The following is a 23,307-nucleotide window of genomic DNA, read 5'->3' as shown; positions in this document are numbered from 1 at the left end:
TTTTTTCCCCTTCTCATCTTTCTTGCGTACTTAGAAGATCATAACATCACAGAATATTAGGGGCTGGAAGGGACATTGAAAGATCATCTAGTCAAACAACCCAGACAGAGCAGGATCACCTATACCAGGTCACACAGGAACTCATCTAGGCATGTTTTGAGTATCTCCAGAGAGGGAGATTCCACAACGCCCATGCACAGCCTGTGCCAGTGTTCCGTCACCCTCATAGGAAAAAAACCAAAAAGTTCCTCATGTTTTCATGGAACTTCCTATGCCTCAATTTCCACTCATTGCCCCTTGTCCTGTCACTGGGCATCACCGAGCAGAGCCTGACTCCACCCTCTTGTCAACCACTCTTATTTATAACCACTACATATTTATAAACATTAATGAGGTCACCTCTCAGACTCCTCTTCCCCAAGCTAAAGAGCCCCAGCTCCCTCAGTCTCTCCCCGGAAGGAAGACGTTCCACTCCCGTAATCATTTTTGTGGCTCTGCGCTGGACCACAGCGGATGGTGCTTCCTTTCACGCAAAAAGGTCCGCGATTCCGCGGGACAGGCCCACGCTGCAACCGGGACACGGCCTGCAGGCGGAGCAAGCCCAGCCCGCGGCCACGACTGCCGCGGAAGGAAGCACAAGCTGGCTGGGGAGCCCAACTGCTCGGCAACACACCTTGCGAGGGAACTTACTAAGCTCCCCCTCTCCTTCGGGACGCACACCTTCTTTTCCTCAGCGCCCTGCCGCGGCGCTTACGGTGCTCTGCTTTCGCAGACGGCCGGGCAGAAAGCGGACGGGGACAGTTCCGCACCGGCTGAACCCCACCTGGGCCCTCCTTGCGGCCCCGACCCTCGCTGCTGTCACCACCCGCCCCCACCCTTCTACCGCCGCGCTGGCACACGGCCCTCCCCCGCCGCTTCAGCCTCCAGTCCGGGTCTGGACCGCCTCTCGCCTCGGTCCGCCCCCCGCCCAACCGCTTCCCTGCCGGAACGGGAGGGTAGGAGCAGGCCCGTGGCAGTTGGCGGAGGCTGTGGCGCTCTTCTTTTCCGTCTTGCCGGCGCGTTGGCCCCACGGCCGACAGCCGGGGCAGAGTAGGGCTGTTCTAGGGCGCCAGCTGCCTTTCTGGCAGGGGAGAAACAGTAACAGAAACATTTAGGCCGTGATAAAAGGTGCCTTTTCCCTTTCTCGGTCTTAAAGAGCAGCTGATGAGTCAGTTGTTGTATTTTTTTAGTTAGTGCACCTGGTGTAGCTCAGAGGGTGTTGCTGCTACCGCGCTTCCCATGGGAAAAAAGGCACCCTAGTTTTAGCAGCCTGTGCTCCAGGACACAGACATGGTTTGAAGACAGCACTGCTACCAGAGGGGAAGGGGTGGCCTCCTTGTGGGGCTTCTCGCCAGCTCCTGAGGCCTCTTTGCCAGCCGGGAGCTGTTACGGGGCCAAGGGGCTGCCGGCACCTGCTGAGCTCATCGGGCACCCTGGGAAGTCAGGATCATTCTTGTCTGCTGGCCCTGTAGTGAACAGCATGGCAGGGCAACCTCCCTGCCCGGTCTGAGCATGCAGGCTGGGCAGCTGGCACACAGCAGGTTGTTTTTCCTAAGAACTGAAGCTACCACTTTTAACCCTAGGAAGCTCCCATGTTCGATGAACATAACGGAGTAGGAAAAAAATCTTCTGCACAATGTCAAGAGGTTCTTGCAGATTTCCCTGTAAGGATTTGACTCAGACCAGTTAAAGCTCAGACAGTTAGTCAGCACGTTTAGTCATGAAGCAAACATTTCTTGCAGTCCTCTTGGAGTACTGCTTCCAGATGGCAGCCCAGATCAATCTCCTTACAAACATAACACAAGCCTTCTAAAGTATTATGTCCTATTTTGCAAAATAAATCTGTGTTACCCGTAATAAGGACGTACAGGTTTTCTTGGGAGAATAAGTTCTCAGTCCCACAGACTCACTAAAGCAAGAAGTGCACCATTTATCAATTGCTTTAACATGATGTCTGTCTGCCTGACATTTAGAGAGATGAGCTGCAGAATGTCTCTATGGGAACGGTTTAGCTAGAGTGCATCCAAGAGAAACAACATCCCATACAATAGTCACAAATGTAGCCTGGAATAAAAGAAGTCCTTTCTATTCCAAAGGCAATGTGAGTCCACATACCACATTATTTTAGTCAGAAAAAAAAAAATTAGGAAAAATGTTAACCTTTTACATTGAACTGCCTGCACATAGAAGGCAAGAGCACATGAAATTAAGGAGGCCAAACTGAAACTACACTCTTTCAAGTTCCCAAGGCTAAACAGATGTGTTGAGTTTTAGCTTCAGAAGAATCTTGATATTGAAGAAAATTTTTCTGAAAATCTCATCCCTGGTTTTGTTTGGAAGAATGGATCTCAGATAAGGCATCAGCAATCACTTCTAATTGCTGTCTCTATCTCACTGGAATTGATACCTGTTCTTCACTGTTTTATCTTTTCCTCACTATTTCTTCAAACTATGCTGGTTTTGGAGCATTCTTTTCCCATTAAGACAACAGCTGAAATGGCACTGATGAGATGAATGAAAAACCTCTAATATGGACAGATTGTGATTTATTCCTTTGTGCTGTTGGTTTTATTGAAATCATAGGTTGTTGAAGATGAAAAATATGTGGGGAGTCCGTGAATGCACATTGTTTACGAAAATGAAAAACGGCACCATTCATATTGCATATTTCAGAGCCTTCTATGACTATAACAAGTGTCCACTTAAAGAATGTATTTTGTCACAAAATACTCTGTAAATCAGCCCAGGCAATATTTTGTTCTTTTCCAAATCACAGCAACTTCTGCAATCATAACTACAGTAGAAGGAATCAAACTAAGGTATCCTGGAAAACTAGAACAAAAAAGCATCTTTAAATCCTGTATCTCTTATAACTTGGTAGAGCAAGAAGGGTTACATAAAGAAATAGGAGACAAGAAGGAAGAAGCTGTACTTGGTAGATTTAAGAAGGATGCAGAGGTGAATGGCTACAGGAGACTGCATATAGGAAGATACTTTATGTGTAAACCCTGTGAATAGGTTTTGAGAACTTTCTGGTGAATTAGTGAATTTTTGTTGCTTTCTGAAAAATGGATTATTCTCATGTTCCAATTTTAAGAGTCTGAGTCGAGATGCAGGAGCCTGTCACTAGTGCTCATTGTCTTACTCCACCTGCCTCCTGCAGCTTGGCTGCATCTTGATTACAAAGCTACAAATGAAGTAAGTGACAAAGAATTCTTCATATACTTTTATAATTTCCTCCAGATAATCTTCAAAGAGTTGCAGTAGGAAGATTATACAGGTTCCAAAATTTTAATTTAAGAGAAGTGTCGTAGCAAAGGAAAGCTGCTAGTGTCTGGAATGGACTATGTTTTGTGACTGCTTGATTGTAATGGACAGGTCATGGTGCTGTCTCTATACAGGAACTGGGCATTTGAAAACAACTGTTGCAGTATGATATGCTTCCAACAAAGGCAACTCTGTGCTATTAGCAATAAAAAAAGTAACAGCCCCCCTCCCCCAGATAATTCAAAGACGCTTGGAAGTGTCTTAGTGGGGGAAAAAAAAAAAGCTTCATGCTGAACTATTTGCTGTCAAAATCAATGGTAAGTTAAAACAGGATCCAGAAGGTGTAATTGTGTTGTGGGGTCTCTTTTGGTAGTTTGGTGGTTGGTTTTTGTTTGTTTGTTTTTTCCTGTTTTTCAATATTTGCTCTCAAAGGAGACCCTATCCTAGACGTTTCAAAACATTTCTTCGTGCGTAGGTGTAAATGTGTGCTATTCTTCTCTCAGAGGAAGGGTGAAATTCTCTCAGACTGCAATGTTCAGTTACCCTTACTTACCCTGGTTTTAGCCATCTAACTTTGCTGATGTTTTGCACTGGTATTTAGTAGGATATAGAAGGCCATTCTCACTGTGAACCATATACGGTGTCTGTTGTTCAAATGGGTTGCAAAGCTGGTACTTCTTGCTAATGACTTTCCATCTTTCAGAGTGTCCTTCAAACATCTAAGGTTGATCTTATGAAGTCCATCTTTGGCAACTTCTTTAAAGTATAAAAATTGTGAAGCAGCAGTAGCCACATCTTTCCTGACTTTATTGACATACTTCTCTGGGGATTTTTGGATTATCTTCTTTGGGCTATGTCTCTTCAGTCAGATTTGAAGTAAAAAAAGAAAGCTTTCTTACAATCCCTAATCTTCTAAGAACTCAAATTTGGAAAAAGCAAGTGATATGAAAGGTCTTTTCCTGGTAACAGTACAGATGCTGAAAATCTTAACTTGATAATACATAGTTAGACAAAAAGTAAAGTAATTATCAGTGAAAAAATCCACTCACAAATTTTTATGTTTGGATTGGATCCATCTAAAACATAAACCAATTCCTTAGCTATCTATTCTCCTTAATTATGAAGAAGAGAATTACATTTCATTACTTTGAACTTAGAACAGACAAGAAGTCAAAAGTCAGAGCTTTGCCAGTGTCTCACCTCTTAAGTTTGCACAAGCCTTTAATTTCTCCCTGCCTCACCTTTTCCAGCTCTGTAGTGACTATGCCTCATTTTGGAAAGCACAAATAGGAATCACTCCTGAGCTGTTTAATGGCACATTAATAGCATTTTAAAAGCCACTATCTGTTTTTAATTTCCCATCACAAGATCATATTGTTCCCAAAAGTTCTAAAATTATGGGGGCATGGGAGTGTGGGGTGTGTGTATTTTAAATGTTGAAAAAAGTACAAACTTGGAAAATGGGAATTTCTTCAGTATATTTGCATGCAGTGCACTAGAGGGCTCTCAGGAGTTAGAAACGGATGGAATGCACTTTTGGAAGGCACATACTTCACCAAGACTTTTCCTTACAGAATTTAAAATAGAAGTTGCTGGGTTTAGGTTTGGGTGGGTTTCTTCTTTTTTAGGTCGTTGTTGTTGTGTTTTGTTTTTAAATAATGTGACATTCCTGTAAGTTTATAGGAGTTTGTATGCAAACCACCTCTCAGTAGAGTTAGCTTCCAAACAGTATTTATCTTGCAATGAAATACCTAAATGTGAGCCATACTCAAAACTGAAATATGTGCTAGAATACTTTGACAGCGTCAGCTTTTACTAGGTTACTTTTATTAAGGAGTTTACCAGAGTGAAGGATATGTCAAGCTGAAGAGGTAAGAGGTTTTATATTCTTATAGCAATATATATACACAATGTGCAGTTATTCTTTGTTTCTTTGAAATGATATATAAGCCACTGTCATTTTATTTGAAATTCTCTAGCTAGATCCTATTTATATTGTTAGAAAAGAGAATTAATCATCTTTCATCTTTGAAGTGTGTTTATGAATTACTTGGCACTGCTAATACATTTTTATATTAGTGAATATGTGCATATTTAACTACTACAGTTACTGCTGGTTACTATTGTATAATTTACAGCATTTCTGTAACATTAGGCTTAGTGAAGACTTTGTCTCAAGAAAAAGATGATTATGAACTGGGTTTGACAAGGTTTTCTTCTAATGCTGGAATACAGCTAGCTGAGATTGCAAATAGAGCCTGTATTTCATGGTTTTGGTGTTTAATTTATACTGTAATGAGAAACTGAAAGATGTATCCTGACAAATTTCTAGATGTCTCATCTAGAACTTCTGTCTCTTAAAAATATAGAACCACAGATGCCATATGTGAGAAAACTACTATTTTCTTTTTGCAGTTTGCAAAGGAGATACTTCAGATCTTTTAGACTACACATCGGTAAACTTTGCTTACGCAGCTGGCTCCATTCATTCTCTGAAGCCAATCACTTCCTCTGTTGGTGGCTGATAAGTATTTAATGGCTTGAGAAGGTGGAGTGTCAGCATCGCTGATGGTAAACACATTCCCAGGCATATCAGTAGTTTCTGTCCATCACCCATGCTGGAAGCTATTTGGAAAAGGAGAACTAGAAATCGGGGAAAGGAAATCATGCATCATGATCCTGGCTGGAACATACCGAAGACTTTATGCTGTTTTCATTATGTGGATTCACTAGAGAAATGACTACCTTTGATCAGCCAAGTAAAATAAAAAACTTGTTTATTTGCTGCCTGTGTCCCTCACGGGTGCTGAGGATTTGGACTTGCAGGCGGCCAAGGACAAGGAGGAATCTGCTAGTGGGCACTGTGTGTGTGATCTACCTGGGATTCCTCATCAGTCAAGTGGGTCATGTTTTACCCCAGCACAAAGGAGGACACCAAAAAATAAGTTCCAGAAGTCTCCAAGATGCAGCCCAAACTCCTTTTCTGGGCATCCCACTGGATGGCATCCTGTCACCACCCAATTTCCAAGAACCCCAGCTGGGTAGCAATGGGACCTTGCTGCCACCCAATGTAGTTTATATCACCCTGCGATCCAAGCGCAGCAAGCCTGCCAATATCAGAGGTACAGTGAAGCCAAAGCGCAGGAAGAAATACGCAACCCCTTTGTCTTACAGGCAGCGCTTTCCAAAAGCCACTTTTACAGGCTGGGAAGAGTCCTTTGCCCAACAGCCAGGGAGGGCCACACATGCCGTGGGCACAAGGGAAGCAGCAATAGCTCTGGAGGCAAGAAAGCAGCAGCTGGATGAACACAGACAAAAAGGAATGGCAATCAGGGAGAGGGGACACTGGAAACCTGAGGGGTTTCCTATAAAGGCGCAGCCTTTACCTGAGGAAAGCAATATCAGGATTTACAGTGAGAGCTCTCCCTCATGGCTGAGCAAAGATGACATCCGAAACATGCGCATGCTGGCAGATTCTCGGATAGAGAGCATCCAAGAAGTACCTTCTCACAAAGCAGTCCTGGTAGTATTTGCCAGAGGTCACAATACCAGAGGAGCTACTTGTAATCAGGGACACTGTGGCATCATCAAAAGACCCCTCGACATGAGTGAAGTGTTTGCCTTTCATTTGGATAGGATCTTGGGGCTAAACAGGAGCTTACCTTCTGTAAGCAGGAGATTGGAGTTCTTCCAAGGTAATACATTCCTATGATTTTCAGCTTGCAGGTGGAGTGCTGAGGTTTCCTTCCCTCTCCCACGCTAATCACAGGGCAGCAGCTGCCACCTTTAATTCCTGTGAGTCTGAGAGCTAACCCCATCATTACAGGGAAATAAAGCTGGTATCTGTGTGTGACTTCTGCATTGCAATTATCCTGTCCACAGGATGCAGTACTCCAAAGTTTAGACCAAATACCATTGAGCTGCTGAGGGCAGTAGCAGTTTCCCTTCCATGAGAGTCTGAAATGAGAAAAATGAGAGGGAGTCATCTGTAGCTTGCATGACGTTGTACAGACTGCCCAAAGTGAAACTGGTAAAAGACATTCCAGAATACCCTGTGATTCAATCAATATGTCTGAATTTTTTACTGTGTTTTTTTATTAAAAAAAAAATATTTTAAAGTTTTCTCATCTTATAGATTTGATTTTACTAAAATATTGTTGAAAATGTTACAGGAATTCATCTCTCAAACAGCTGGTAGGAAAGAGGGTGTGTATTTACTCAGATAACCTACTTGAAAAGGTAGAGGACCTTCCTGCAGGAGCTTCATGCTACTTTGAGGCTATTAATACCTCTGGGAACTGAAGCATTTTTTTTTTTTAAAGTGCCTTCCTCTTCCCTGGTAATTAAAGAAAATCCCACTACATTTTAGTGAATCCTACTGTACATTTTGAGGTTTACTACTCACATCTGTCTATTGTGCAGAGAAAGAAATATACACAGTAAATATGTCAATATAGCTGTGGCATGATTAGTATAAAGTTTTCAATTAAATTTTTTGGCTTTAACCTTTAGAGAAATTAAAGGTGGATTTCATACATGTAATGCGAGTTAGAAGTCTACTTCAAACATTTCTATCTTGTTAAATGTCTTTAGCCTAACTACTATTTTTGTACAGTGACAAATTGCAACCCAAAAGGATTACGTTGCACTCCAATGAATCATTGCTAAAGTGGCTAGCTATGTTTTTGCTGTTGATTTCTTGCTGCTGAAATTAGCTTATACCAAATACTTTTCTATCAGTCTGCATTTCTTAAAAATAAAAATGTAATGCAAGAATGACTTTCTAAAATTTGACAGCAGGAAGACAGCCCAGTGATCTCCAATTCCTTCTTGCTTTGTAAACCTTCCCTTTGGCAGCTCAATGTGAATGAATCTCTAGGAACAACAGTTTGGAAGCTCCTGAATATTATTCATACTTGCAGAGCATGGAAGATACATTATGCCTAGTTTATTTTTAGGAGCAAGATTTACTGCTGTAGAGCTGTCATAAGGCATTAAGGTAGTTCAGTTAGAGAAACTGCACAGTGTAGCTGCAGAGATGACAGACTGCAAGCCTCTGAAAACTGCTATTAGGCTAATTGTGCATTGTCTTACTCAGTGTCTGCTACTTTGCAGTATATTTTGGACTGTCTGGAACAGAGTGTCATTCTGCCCTCTCATTTTCTTTTCCTCATAACTGGCTATGTTCCTGTATCAATAAGAGTGTTGCTAGGTGATGAGAAGAGAAATAACATTATTTTGGTCTCACTTCATTTTTTCCATCTGATGAGTGAACAGAGCATTAGGAACAGTTACTGTACCTTGTCTGTCTCCATTTCTTTAGCCTGGAAATATGCTGGAGCTTAGATGCTCAGTGTCTAGTTAAGCTCATTACTATTTGCATTCTTGTGTCTGGCATAATCTGAAAAATGTCTGTGTTGGGAAAATGAGCAAAAAAATATATTCTTAAAAATACTATGAGCGATTAGTGATCTTATTTCTATAGCCCATATGCTTTTAAATTAGGATTAGGTGCCCACTGTAAAGCTTTTTCAGGGTGGCTTGTGTGAGTCATGGTTATGCATACAGGAAAGAAAACAACACAGGATTAGAGATTGTGTATGTATATATAAAAGTGCACAATTTCTGGGCTGACATCGCTCTCTCCGTGACATCCCTTTAGCTTGCCTCAGTTGTGATGTGATCTAACAAGACATGTTTGATGTAGCACTAATATCTTCAAAAATGGGCTTTTCAAAACTGTCATTCATTTTGTCAAAAGCAGTTTGAAAGAACTGTTTGGTAAATCCTTGTATAGGTTCTGTTTCCCCTACTCACACAAATCTCCCTCTGATGTTTTTTAAAGGTCTAGCAAAATACTATATGCAAATCCTTTGTCTGGTTGACCTCTTTAATTAATTGTAAAACCTTTTCAACTGTTAGCTGAATTTTTTATGTTTTTCTTATTTTTCAATTATGGGTGGAAAAATGAGGTATGATAACTCTTTCTCTCATATGTTTGCAATTAACTGGCTGAATCTAAAAGGCCTGGAGAGCACAGGTGGGCAAAACCCTTATGAGTTCAGTATTACAGTCTAAGAGAGCATGATTTCGGGTCATACACGAGCAGTCATTCACAGAATCACAAAGAATCACAGAATCTTAGGGGCTGGAAGGGACCTCAAAAGATCATCTAGTCCAACCACCCTGCCTGAGCAGGATCACCTAGAGGAGATGGCACAGGAATGCATCCAAGCAGTTTTGGAATCTCCAAAGAAGGGCACTCCACAGCCTCTCTGGGCAGCCTGTTCCAGTGCTCTGTCACCCTCAAAATGAAAAGATTTTTTCTTATTTTCACGTGGAACCTCCTGTGATGCTCCCATTGCCCCTTGTCCTATGGTTAGATATCACTGAGAAGAACCTGGCTCTGTCCTCTTGACACTTGCCTTTCACATATTTATAAACATTAATGAGGGCATACCTCAGTCTCCTCTTCTCCAGGCTAAAGACACCCAGCTCCTTCAGCCTTTCCTCATAAGGGAGATGTTCTGCTCCCTTCAGCATCTTTGTGCCTCTGTGCTGGAATCTTTCAAGCAGTTTCATGTCCTTCTTGAACTGAGGGGCCCAGAACTGGACACAATATTCTAGATGCAGCCTCACCAGGACAGAATAGAGGGGAAAGCACCAAAACACCTACAAACAAAGAAGAATAAGCCTATAATCCCAAAAGAAATAATCGTAAAACTATCTGTTGTGGAAAAAATGGAGGCTGATTCTTGCATCTCAGCTGTGGGATGGTCATATTAACATCATAGGACTGAGAACATTCAAGCTAGCTGGGGAAACAGAAGAGACATAAAAGCCCTTGCTTGATGTCACAGCCCTGCCATTATTTGCACAAAAGCTAAGTAAAATGACTGCATGTGTTGCTTCTCACTCCATGACAATGTATGGAGGGTGAGATGATCCAGTGTTAGGACTTGATCTACAACCACCCCTCTTCCAATACTGTAAGTTTGGCTAAATATGTTTTATCCTCTACTGTATACTGAATGTTTTCATTTGAGTAACACCTTTCATGGTTGGTTTGATGCAAATAGATGAATGCCTTGTAACGGGTAACTCCACCAGCTGTGTTTACTGGTATTTACTGATAAATGGAACCATAAAATGTTCTGTTATATAGGACTGCCCTTACCATGCCACCAGAAGTTATGCAAAAGCAGGCAGAGATAGTATGAACCACAAATGTCAGAGCAAAGAGTGTTCTAAAATGCTTCAATTTATTTGTCCACCTTTCTGTCTAAAATCTCAAAAAACTTACACCATGGTACCAGAGGGCATATTTCCAATATTGGACTTACTCTGAAATGTGATCAGCCTCCTCAGTTTTGGCTGTATCAAACTGGAAGCTCTGGTTCTTACAGCCTGACCTTACTGTTCACCATTCAATTTACTTCAGCCACATCCTCACAAACCTCAAGTCAGAAGGGCTCAGCTGAGTTCAGTGGGGTCATGACAATAAATGTAGCTGTGAATCAGATACCTTATCTACTTTAATTCATCAGCTTCATGTTTTTCCTGCAAATGTCAAAAATTTGAGTCACTGCTCTTTACTGAAGCTACTGTTTTATATTCCTGCAATTCAATTTATATTACAGAGTTGAAAGATTTTATTTTGGCTCATCTCTTCTTCCCCCATTTCCTCTGAAATGGAAACATTTCCTGTATTTAGCTTTCAGCTTTTAAAAATGTTTTTGTGTCTTAATGGAAATTGTTGAGATACTATTCATATTTTTCTAGTATTTATTTTGTTATTAGTTATCACATCCCTTTTGTGTAGATTGGAGACATTTGTATTGTTAGATGCCCATTTATGTGTTTGGTTTGTAGAAAAATTGTTACATAAGCTATTATTTGAGATACAAAAATAACTTAGTCCTGAAGAAAGCAGACCCCCTCCCCCTGCCTTTTTTTAATTGACAATTTCCAATGCAGTAGTTGACCTGACTTGGCTAAAGTTATCTAAAGTGTAAGTGATGGAGCCAGAGCAAGAGAGATGGAGAAATGACTAGGTTTTCCCAAATTAATTTCCTAAAAACTTAATTCAGATACTTCAGTAGAAGCCAGATTTTTAGGAAGGGTCAGCACTTTTTTTTCCCCAGCAGTGTTGATCATAGTGCTGATAAAAGTAGTGCTAATCCCAGTGAAAGAGAGATACTGATGTTCCTGAAGGAAAGACACTTTGTGTGTTCCCAAGGAAACACTGGGCAACTGGGAGGGAAGTTAAAGAGGTGGTGGAACAAAATGGGTTGGCTTGGGAAGAACTATCTTGTATGTGTAAGCCATGTCTGAGAGAAGGTACATTCTAGTTTTGAAAACTACTTTTTTCTCTTGGGCTTGATTGCATGTGGGACCTTTCATGCTTTGTTGACAAATATGAGATGATTCACTACTAAGTACAGGCAAAGATAATTTATCTCATTTCAACTCAGCATCCTTTAGGCAAGCTACTTTTTGGTTCACGTCTTGACTTCAGCAGTTTTACTTACAGATGGAGCATTCGCATTAGCAGCTTTTACCTTGCTGTTAGTATAAATACCTGTTTTTTATTCTCTGTCTTGTTTTCCTCTGGAGAAGAGGGTGCCATGGATGTCATTGCCTTCATGCAACTTTCAGATGCATCTCTGTCTCTGGGGGTGTGCGGAAGGAAAAAAAAAAGATAGTTTAGGCAACATTTAACTATAAATTGTGCCATAGTGTGGGCTTTAGGTTCATTAACCTTCAAGATAAATATAAATTAGTTTAAAAGCCCTATATGTGTTCCAACACTTGCTATTTAGTAAGTTTTGCAGTTAAATGGTCCCTTCTCTCTGTATGAAGACATTGCATTTTGGTCTTCTCATTACACCTAAAATGATAAAGGATTTCTTTGTTCTAATGCATACAAGCCACATTCAGTCTTGGGTCCCTAATCATTTAAAGCAGCATCATTGCATCAACAATGAAAAGGACAGTTCAGCTTTCCTAAGACAGATAAGCCTGTTACTGGATATTGGGTGAAATATACTTATCAGTTAGGAAAATTTTCAATTCATTGCTGAGGCTTCTTCCCACTAAGAACTCTGAACAATTGAATTCACCAAAGCTAAGGTCCTTGACTTAGTTTCATGGAGGAACAGAATATTCTTTTCACAGAAGAATTAAAGAATGTGGCCCAAATAGCTGCTGTAAAAAACATATCTTATGTTATACCTAAACTCACACTCATCTGTCATTTCAGAGTTGTGAAATACTCCATTATAGGCATAAAATACCAAAGATAATAAGTCCACTCTGAGGATAGGATTTTTAATGTTTCTGTGACCATTATCAGGAAAAAAACCTACAAAGATTTCAGCCTTTGTAAATCATTATCAGTTCATTGGAATCACAGAAAAATGATGTCATTGACTCACAGTGGCATTGTAGGCTCTGAATCTAGCTATAAAAGTTGCAATAGTCTGGTTTAGTATAGGATTTTGTATATTAATCTCTTCCTTCAAACAGCTTTCTGTACACTAAGGCATTATAACATCTGTGCACCTTTCATTCCTGCAGGGAGTGGTTTTATATATGGAATAAGACCACATTAACCAAAAGATATAAAATTATTAGTCCCTGGCCATTTTTCTTGCCAAAGGTATAAAATGGTATGATTATTAATGCTCAGACAATATCTAAAGAATGATCAGGTAATTCTGACAGTATTACACTATACCACTGATTTGGTTTTCCTTTTTCAGATGGTCAAGCCTGTCCTGTTATTCTCTGGGATTCCTCACTGAGTCCAACAGATAATAACACCCATTCTTCAGTGAGATTAACCTGGGGGCAGTATCAACAGCTACTGAAGCAGAAGTGCTGGCAAAATGGTAAAGTTCCCAAAGCTGAGTGGGGCTGTACTGAGGTCCATCATCATGAGTGGTCCAAGATGGCACTCTTTGATTTTCTTCTGCAGGTAAACATTTACTAGATGCAACTATCTGCCTCAAAAAACTTGTAGAAAAGGTTTTTTTGTATATTGCCTTTTTTAAAGTGAGGAAGAGATGTATTTGTACAGTTTGAACTTCTGATTGTAACTTACAATAAAAATATCCAAAATGCAACTAGTAATCAGAGAAAGAGCTCATTGAAGAAGAGATCAAAGAAAGTGACACCTTTTCTTAACAAGGAAGCAAGGACTTTTATCTTGAGACATCTTGTTTTACCTCACCTTGAGGCAAGCATACTGTTTGTCCTTGACTTCTTTTTTCTCCAAAGAAAGTTCTTGATTGTGTTCACAGCACTGAAACACTGTTTTTTACTGTATGGTCCTTCCTGTGACTCCTCAGCCCCAAGAGTTAATGTAAGTGTTATGGGTCAGCTGAAATCTGGATCAAGATAGCTCATTTTCCTTCTTTTTAAGAACCTAGCCAGTGACTTAGTAAGGAGAGAGTAGAGCAGCAGCTGATGAATATGACTTCTGTTCCTCAATTAGATATGGCACATAATCATTACATCTCCAAATAACACCAAAATAGGGCTCAGCCCAGTGATATAATAATGTGTAGCTACAGTTACAGTAGTTACACAGTGTAGAATATCGATACACTCTCTGTATTAATAAAGATTGAACTGAGCCACCTGGCTGGAAGCTTGTTTTATGGCTTCTTGAGATATGGCACTGATTCCAATTGTCCTTGCCTGCCAGACAGGTTCAGGTGAGCACGCCTCCTGTAACAGTTGAAATGGTAGCAGGACCTAATTTTATGAGCTGTGTTTGGTTGTTCATATAATTATCTTTTTTTATACAATTCTATTTCTTGCAGTATAAAATATCCCTGTCTTTGTGAGTCCTACTCCAGAATGAATGGATTTTTCCAATTTTTCTTTAGTTACATTTTTCAGACTTGTTATATTAAGCACAGCATTCATTCCTAAAAATAATTTGTCACTTGCCTAGTGACTCCATCTTTATTCCCACTGTAAGCAAATATTCTTAGAAACTGGTATAATATACATGTATATGTACATATATATACATGGCTTATTCTGATGCTAAACACAGTAATGCCCCTACAGGAATAATACAGATTGTGTCAAGAGTTTATATTTTCATGCCATTGCCCTATTGTCAAGTGGTTTAAAATTTCCCATAATATCTGTTTACTTCAGAAATAAAGAATAATTGTGAAAAAGAATATTTCTCTCAAAATAATGGGTTTGGTGTGCCTGTAGTAATTGTTCCTGATCTCCAGTGTCCTGTCATTCTGTTTAACACTGGCATGATATTATAAAGAGGCTATCTGTAAAAAATGATCTCATCTATTTAATGTATGTAAAGAAGTGTGATGCAGATGAATCAGGGTTATACATCAAAGGAGTCTGTCTAGAAGAACTTTGCTTCACTTTCTGGCAAAGCCTTTGGATCAGAGATCCCATGAGCTAAAACACTGCAAGTAAGACAAGCTCTAGTATCTGCAGGTGATTAATGCTGCTTAAGAAAGGAGAAAGATAACTGTTGCTTGATTTTCACATCTGAAAACAAGTGTTTCCACCAAGACTGGTGGCAGTGGTATTACATATGTGAGAAAAAACAAAGCAGCTCTCAGACTTCCATTTGATGAACAAACAGAAGAGGCCTTTTCAACCTCCAACGTAGTTCTACGTTAGAAGTCTGAACAGTTCATTTCACTAGGGTGTCATAAAAATAAAGTTGTTCTTTTGGAAGGCTTATGTGAAAATTAGTGCTTTTATGCTTAAAGGGGTTTGAAGAGTTAGCAATATACAAAAAGGAAGGACAGAAAAAATTACTTACTTTTGTTAAGCTACTCGTTAAACTTTAGCTACACCAGACCAGAATTCTGTTCTGTAAACACCTGTCAGAAAGAGCAGGGCTGCTCCCTGGGAAGATGAGCTGGAGCCAAGGGCAGCAGCCTCATGAGAAGCAGTACAGGCAACGCCAGCAGCAGGATAGGCAACTGAACAGAAAAGATAGTGAAAACTACAGGTCTCATTGATAGCCCAGAGAGCATCAGGTGCAGACAAGACAGCAAGCCAGTTCCAAAACCAAGAAACAGGATCCCAAAGCAACAATCCAGGAGCATCAGATAGCAGGACAAGCAGCAGATAGACACACACACACATGCAGTAGACACAGACTGCAGAGTGCCCAAAGGACAGCCGAGGTGCCAGGCCTGAACTTAAATAGGGCTCTTGGGCTCACAGGCAGAGTGGGTTTGTGTAGAGATATCAGGAGAGGCTGCTTAGGACAATGAAGGGCTGTTTGTGCACTCAGGGCCCTGGCAGTGTTGTGCATTTACTCTCATCTAATCAACAGGGGTAGAAGTACTTTCAAGGAGTGATTTATCCTTCCTGTATTAGTTATCCTAAAATGGCATCCTTTGCTCTGGAGGTGTCTTGTTCTTGTCATTGTTTATGAAAGGGAACATAAACAACTAAGTCAGAAGAGATGCTTAACATTTACACCACTAAAGTTAGACCAGATATATTCCTTCCAGCAAAGTGCTGTGCAGTGAATAAGCAAGGGTTCACATGGGAAAAAATAGCCTAGATCGTGTCATTAAAGTATACACCATACTACAACTCAGGGAGGCTGCTTTCTGATTATAAATACACTCTTGCATTTTGTAGCTTCTGATGGTTTGCTATGCTCCACAAAATGGAGACCTACTGTGTGTGTCACACTGTGCTATTTCTATTGTTCTCCAGCAAAGAAAATGTACAAAGACTACAGCCTTCTGAGAAGAAATAGAACTGTATTCACTGTTTTGTTATTCCAGTTACACAGTGGTATTGTTGCATTATTTTCAAAGAATTTTTATTGACATAACAAATCATGGTTATAAAATGGGTCAAATATGCAGTCTGAGAAATTGCTTCTATGTGATGTATGGGGAATGGGTATTCAATGCCATTTCACTGCTGACTTCAATTATATTTATCCTGAACTTGCTTTCCTGTCATTAATAAGTGATGTCTTGTGGTGACACTTTGCCCCAAATACTTCGATATTGTTTTCACTTGGCCTTCTGCTATACTTTATTTTAGATCTATAATCGGCTAGACAGAAACTGCTGTGGATTCAAACCTCTCAAGGAAGATTCCTGCATGCAGCAAGGACTGAAGCTGAAATGTAGCGATCAAGATGCTGTTGAGCTGACACACATAGTTCAGAGAGAGCATGACCGAAGGCACTTGGCCTTTATAGACAATAAGGGTTTCTTTGACAGAAACGAAGACAATCTTGACTTCAAAATACTGCAAGGAATCAATGAGTAAGTTTTAAATTAATAATTTTCTAAAAAGTCTGCAAATATCTTCCCAGTTTAAGCATGAGAGACTGAGTTAGTGGAATAGATATCATCACCCCAAGACATTTACAGGGTGCATCTAAAAAGTAATCCCACTGCTGTAAAAAGATGCAATTAACAGATGTACAATTAGGCATGCATAGACTTTTGTTGCTGAGTTGCAGTCCATATTCATAGAATGGACTGCTGAACTGCAACATAAATATCACAATTCAGAGTGATGGCAAAGCTGATGAACTTCTTTGTGCTTTTCCAGATTCCCTGAGTCTGCAATTTCGGTGCTTAGAAGCCAGCATTTGCGTGAGAAGTTGCTTCAGTCTTTGTTCCTCGACAAAATATACTGGGAGAGCCAAGGAGGCAGAAAAGGAATTGAAAAGCTTATTGATGTAATAGAGAGGAGGTCAAAAATTCTTCTCACTTATATAAATGCACATGGAGCCAAAGTATTGCCCATGAATGAGTGAAGCAGTCTTGTTTGATCATCAGACAAGTTTTATCAATGGGAGCAGAGATTTGGAAGCACTTAATACAGTGATAAAACTTGTCCTTGCAGCTACCTGCTGAAACATATCTAGTACAGCAATTTGTCTTTTTGTATTACAAACACTAGAATGCCCCCCTATCCAAAGGCTTATTTTGTTTTATTTTCTCTTGATCTCTTGAAATCTGAAGATTAAATTCAGCCCTTAAATGCAGAAGCCTTTGCACTGGACATGAGGGAAATTTAAAAGCAATGAGGAGAATGTATTATTTAACAATATAATTAATTTGACAAATACAGTTTTTACATGTTCATGGAGTTCAATTAATCACACATCACTCATCACAACGTACTCTATTCAGTAGAGGTTGTTTTGATGTGTAGGTGGGTGATCTGCTATTTTCTGTCTATTGATTAACTAGGGGTTACTCACAGATTTGTCCTTTATGACCACTATTTAAAAAAAAAAAAAAGAAATTCAGCTTTAGGAAATTCAGCTTTAGTTTTGTGTGAACATACTGCAAAAATAAGTGCACATTTGGGTTTTTTTTGAGCATTATTGACAATATTTTTTTTAGCATATATTAAGCAAAGCAAGCCTACTTAGCACATGAATGTTTTTCAGCTCTGCACAGAAAATGTTTGTGCTGTGTGCTTATCTCTAGTCATCAGTTTGGGCTTGGGGTTCCCATTGAACTTGAACACTCTGTGGTGAAGATTCTATCTGAAAACTTGCCTCAAGTTTTCCTGCAGGTGAGGTTTCTAGAGGAGGTTGGAAAAACACTTCATATTAGTAATCTTTATCTGCTCCAGAAATCAAGTATCAAGCTAGTGACACTTTCTCCCTCTCTAAGAAAGGCTCTTACCATCTTTCTGGAGAAATACCTATTATATTCTTCCCATGAAATAATGGCAGAAGTTGAATGCTTTCATAGTTGCTCTTGTCTTTGTGCATAGTTAAAAAAAAAAAAAAAGTATAAGATTTTAAAATACTTTGGAAAGTGCTTGTGTGGTATTAATGAGAAACTAAAATGTTTCATGTCAATGTTAATGAGGATGGGTGAATGTAATGCTTTAAATAACTACATTCCACTGCAGCTTAAACAGATTTTCTTTCTTAGTACCAGAACAGCTATTAACAATAATTGCATTACTAGAAGAAGTAGATCTCATTATAGGCATAGTTAATCATACTCTAAAATTTTAAGACCTTGGCCATCTAAATAATCTTTTTTTTTTTCTTCTGTCAGGAAAGGGCAGACAAATTTGTAAAAACTTCCTAAAACTTAACTATTGCCATGAGAGAAAATATTTTAGAGTGCTGTGGACCTTTTAAAAGCACCAATACAGACTTGTATAGGATTTTCATATTATCCCTGTCTTAAAGTGTTTTAACTTATTAGCCAGGTAATTTCTATCAGAGAAATAAAAAACATTACTGTAGCTTGCACTGTGAACAAAGCCTAAAGAAATAATCTTCGGGATCCATTTCACAGGGAATTCCTGTTGCAGTAAATTCCACTCCTCAATGACCAGTACAATCAGTCTATCTCATTTTTTAGCCTATCTCACAGATTTCTTCCTTCTAGATATCTGTTCAAGTGGAGTCTTACTCCTTGTTGGGAGCAAGAGAAAGGCACAGTTCTCAACTACACTGGGCTTAGATGAGGGCCAAGTAGAGATACAAGAGTGTACCAATGAAATAAAGTCCTAGAAGAACTCTGTCTATAGCTTGTCCTCTTCTGTCTTTTGACTGTGCATCCTGATGCCTCACCCTGACAACTCATATTTTTTTTTCCAGAACTGACTTATTGTCCAAGAAGAAAATTAAATCAGAAGTCGGGGCAGGGTGTGTGTGTCTTTCAGGTTAGGTCATATATTTTTATTGTGATAACTTGATCCATTCTTCTTCATTTTTTCTGAACATGGACATTCTGAACATTCTCCTTGAGCACAATATATGTTTTTTTATTTGCCTGGCAGTTCAGTGCCAGTTCTTAAAGTAGCAGTGTAATTGAGAACAATCAAGTCATTGCCCTGAAGCTGACCTGTGGCACTGCCTTTCAACAGTCCTGAGTTTAAAAGGTCCAAGTAGACATAATGTTGTGCTGTACTTACAAAGTTGACCAAACTTGAAAAGTATAACTGTAAAAAGCAAGTCTTCTGGAGACAATTCCTGCAAGTGAATGTCCTTAGGAAATGAGTGGTGTTCTTCACTAGACTTTTTTTTTGGAGACAGTCATACAGATCAAGTTGTCATTAAAGCTAATCTGCAGGGCAAATCAATATTTAGACTTGTGTACCAAGTACAAGGGGGAAAGATAGGTATATCTCCCTGTGCTGTCTGCTATGAACCAGACAGACACATAAAGTCACCGTCTTCTCAGAGCTGCTGCAGGGACCAGTGAGTCCAGAGTGAATGGCCAAGGCAGACTGAGCTGTACCACTGCTGCACACATTACAAGGGCAAAGGAATACTTTCTATGAAAGTCTGTATTTGGGTCTAGGGTAAAACTTTCTGCATCTTGCACCTTACAGTGGTGCCTTAGCATTGCACTACACATAGCTGGAGGCCTTGCTTTATGTGCTATGTTAATGTGCCATTTCTTATGTGTACAAACACTATCTTAGTCTTCAAGGCTGTCAGGAGAGGCTTTGTGACACAGAGCAGTGGGACTGGACTGTGAATTGCTTCTGATTTGCTGATAAATTCTGGAAAGTGTTTACCCTGTTGCTGTGCAGCTTGGTACCTGAGTTCAGCGTTGTTAGTAAAGTATGATTGTGATTATGTGCTCTTAAGCACTCTAGCCAAGCTCAGTTGTTTGGTTTTGGGGTTTTTTTAAATAAAAACTGAGACTTCTATGTTTTTTGAGTGCATTTACATAAATGCTCCAGTAAAAGAACACAAAAGAAACACTTTGCAGATCTTGTATATTCATTGCTACTACATTCAAGATATCAGCTCTCCCTTTGGAAAGAAGAGTAAAGTTTATTGGGAAGCCAGTCCACTTCCTTTTAAAACAGCATGACGTTGGACTGACTTTCTTGCACTGGCTTAAGTAATGGTAACATAAAAAACCCCAAGGAATCCTTGCTCTCCCTATGGTGGTGGTCAACAGAATGCCAAGAAACTGTGTTTTAGTCACCTTTGTTGGACTGCCTTCCATTTATGGGCATATGGGATCAAAGATTCATGTTGCACATTACTGAGAAGAGTGTAACCAATAGCAACAGTCCAAAACCTGTGGGTGGGAAAAGATGATTATGTCATTCCTGAGACTCTAAAAGCCAGAACCACATGAAATGAAATTACTAAGAAAGTCGAGTGTTTGCTGATTTCACAACATTGGAAGACAGAGCTTAAAATAAGTAGCATAGGCACAGATGCCTTAAAATTCCTTGGGAGCCTGCCAGTCAGTTAATAATCTTAAACAGATCAGAAGCTGAGGACATGAAAACTTTTGTGGACTGCTGTGAGAAGAGTTTCCTTCTTTTGTGTGTGTATTCTATAATGCACTATATTAAAAAAAGTTCTATGGTTTCAAATGAGCAAACATAGATTTAGGGACAAACTTCCGGAAGCAGTTCTGGAAATGCTTTTGTGTGTGTGTGTGTGCAAACATTAGCATCCATATATATGTATATATACCTTGGCCTGCTTCTGTTAACTGATCAGTTTGGTTAATAAAGAGTCAATTGTTTGTACAATATGCTGTTTATATGTGGAATAGTATTTGTGAGTTTTAGTCCCATTTTGAATATAAACAAGTTTAAACAAAACATTAGTATGGATGAAACTTTTGCTCTTAAAGGATTAACTCTTCCCTTGCTAACACATTTATATAATCTTAAAGACTTTCTACTTACAATTGTAGAGAAAAACAGCAATGTTTGTAGCTGAGCTGTTTGCTGTTTGTATCTGCCTGAGTGATATAAGCTCAGGCATTTTGTTTTATATTACATACTGAATTTCCATTTTCTTTTGAAATTTGTGCATTTTAAAAGTCATATTATTTATCCTTTTATTAGTAACAGTAAAAACATTATCACAATGAATTGTTTGAATCTTTGCTGCTACTCCCATGTAATGTCCAGGAACATACAAAATGAAATAATTAATCATATTTTTAGTTCAGATCTCTGAGTTGAAATAGCAAAAGTGTCATGCATATTCATGTAATATCTGGATCATTAGATACTGTTTAGAAAGAACTATGGCCTTGAAACCATTTCTTCAGAGAAACAATCCAAACCAGATCAGGAGGCTTTTCCTGTGGAAATACTGGGTAGCTATTTACTCATGATACATGTAACTCTTTCTTACTAAGAGAATTCACTGTACTGTGCAGCTTCTGGTTATTGCAGCATTAGTGTTTACTGTGTTCTTCAGACATTCTGGCAATGCTTCCTTACACAAATGTACAGCAAAAAAGGCCATGCCTATTTCTGATGCCAGAACAAAAGTATTGATCAGTGAGTGGGAAACTGTACAATATACCACAAACAAATACAGGAGTAGGAGAAAGACACTGAACTCTGTGTGGAACAGAGAATCACACAGAGTCAAAGCAGCCTAAGAACTTCTGGTCTCTGACGTTTACATTTTTCACATGGTCCAAGAGAGACTAATGGAAAACACAAAGGTGCTGGAATATTTTTCAACTTTCTCTTTCCTACATGAAGCAATTGGATTTGCCCTATTAAAAACATTGTTTATTTTTGCACATTACTGCATACTTCGGGCTAAATTCTCTCAGATACATTTGTGTAAATTCATTACAATTCCACTGAATTATTCCACTTCCAGATAAAACAGTGTAAGTCCATATTCTCAGTGGCTGGAGAACTGAACCCTAAGGTGAAAAGGCCTTAGGAGAGTGACAAATAAATAAGAGCGTTGCTGGAGATATAGCATGGACACAGAACTTGTCATGTAAGTTCTCTAACAAATATCTGCAGGCTCCAAGCAGGATCTACATTTTTTCTGTGAAGAAAGAAACCTGTTTAGGAAGGCATCACACCTCACCAAACACAAATGTTTGAAATAGAGTAAGAAGTGAAGCAGTATTTTCTGTGTCTCCTGAAATACATGAACAGTTTCCAAATGACACCATTAAAAAAAATAAATTTTTCATGGTATATGAAGAATGATGTATTTGTGGATTGAAAACTGATTAAAAGATGGCAAGTGAAAGGCAGAGCTTCTCAGAAGAGAGTCAAGCAGCAGGGTGCTCCAACAATCAGTACTGGAACTGATTTCATTTATCATCTTTATCACTAACATAAAGAAGCCAGTGAATAGTGATATTTCCAAGGATGCAAGCAATACTAAGCTCTTTAGCACATTTATATGACAGACTAATAGTGAAGAACTCTAAAAGAAGCCATGAAATTGAGTAGGTCAAACTTGGCAGGTAAAATTTGATATGGGTTTAAATAAAGGATTTACTGTTGAAAACCTTGAAGAGGCTCTAAATCTGCAACTGTGCATGCAGCCTGGTCTCCCCATCTCAAGAACTATAAGCTAAAGTTAGAGTCAGTAGAGAGAAGAGCAACTCAAATGATGAAGGTGCTGAAACAGCTGTCTTGTAAGGAGAGATTTCTTCAGTTGAAAGATGATAAAGCTAGAGGGGCTGGTTTATCTGTCATGAATATGACAGATGAGATGAAAGCAGAAAATCTTATTCAGCAAATCCTGCAGTACCAGAGATGTGGAGCACCCTGTGAAATTAGTACCCATTTTAAATAGATAAAGTTCTTCATACAGCAGGTATTGAGCTTCTGGAATTTGCTGCTAGGAGGGACTGTAGAAACTGATAGTATCAGGAGATTTAAAGGGGATGAGGTAAATTCAAGGACAGTAAGCTCATATAGGGACTTTTTAAGGATTAGGCAATCTTTCATCTTCTAGCATTCCTTAAGCAACAACTCTGTATGCTGGGGGTTATAGGGCAAAGGGGCCACAGATATTACCCCAAGCTCATGCTCACCTTACATTGCCACAGTCTAAGATGTACTACTGGGCTAGGTGGCCCACCGGTGGGACTCGGAAGGGAATTTCATGTATTCTTATATTTAAAAGCTATTCAACCAGCTGCAATGTTGTAAACTGTTCAGACCTTTCCCCTGTTTGTAAGAGTATAAAATTTATCTTTTTTTCGAGGATGGGGATGGTTTGGTATTGTG

At 39.4% G+C, this 23,307-nt stretch overlaps 1 protein-coding gene across 1 annotated transcript; it reads left to right on the top strand.

Annotated features, from left to right (window-relative positions):
* Positions 1-5,139: 5,139 nt before the first annotated feature.
* Positions 5,140-17,592, top strand: GASK1B (golgi associated kinase 1B). The gene is made up of 5 exons (XM_009898588.2): positions 5,140-5,177; positions 5,722-7,001; positions 13,071-13,285; positions 16,378-16,604; positions 16,897-17,592. Exons 2-5 carry the CDS (start codon positions 6,011-6,013, stop codon positions 17,102-17,104), a joined length of 1,641 nt encoding a protein of 546 aa, XP_009896890.1. The 5' UTR covers positions 5,140-5,177; positions 5,722-6,010; the 3' UTR covers positions 17,105-17,592.
* The last annotated feature ends 5,715 nt before the right edge of the window (positions 17,593-23,307 follow it).

Source organism: Dryobates pubescens, chromosome 1 (assembly GCF_014839835.1).
Source record: "Dryobates pubescens isolate bDryPub1 chromosome 1, bDryPub1.pri, whole genome shotgun sequence".
NCBI classification, from domain to species: domain Eukaryota; kingdom Metazoa; phylum Chordata; class Aves; order Piciformes; family Picidae; genus Dryobates; species Dryobates pubescens.
Note: the sequence above shows the minus strand (reverse complement) of the source record. Positions and strands in the feature narration are given on the sequence as shown.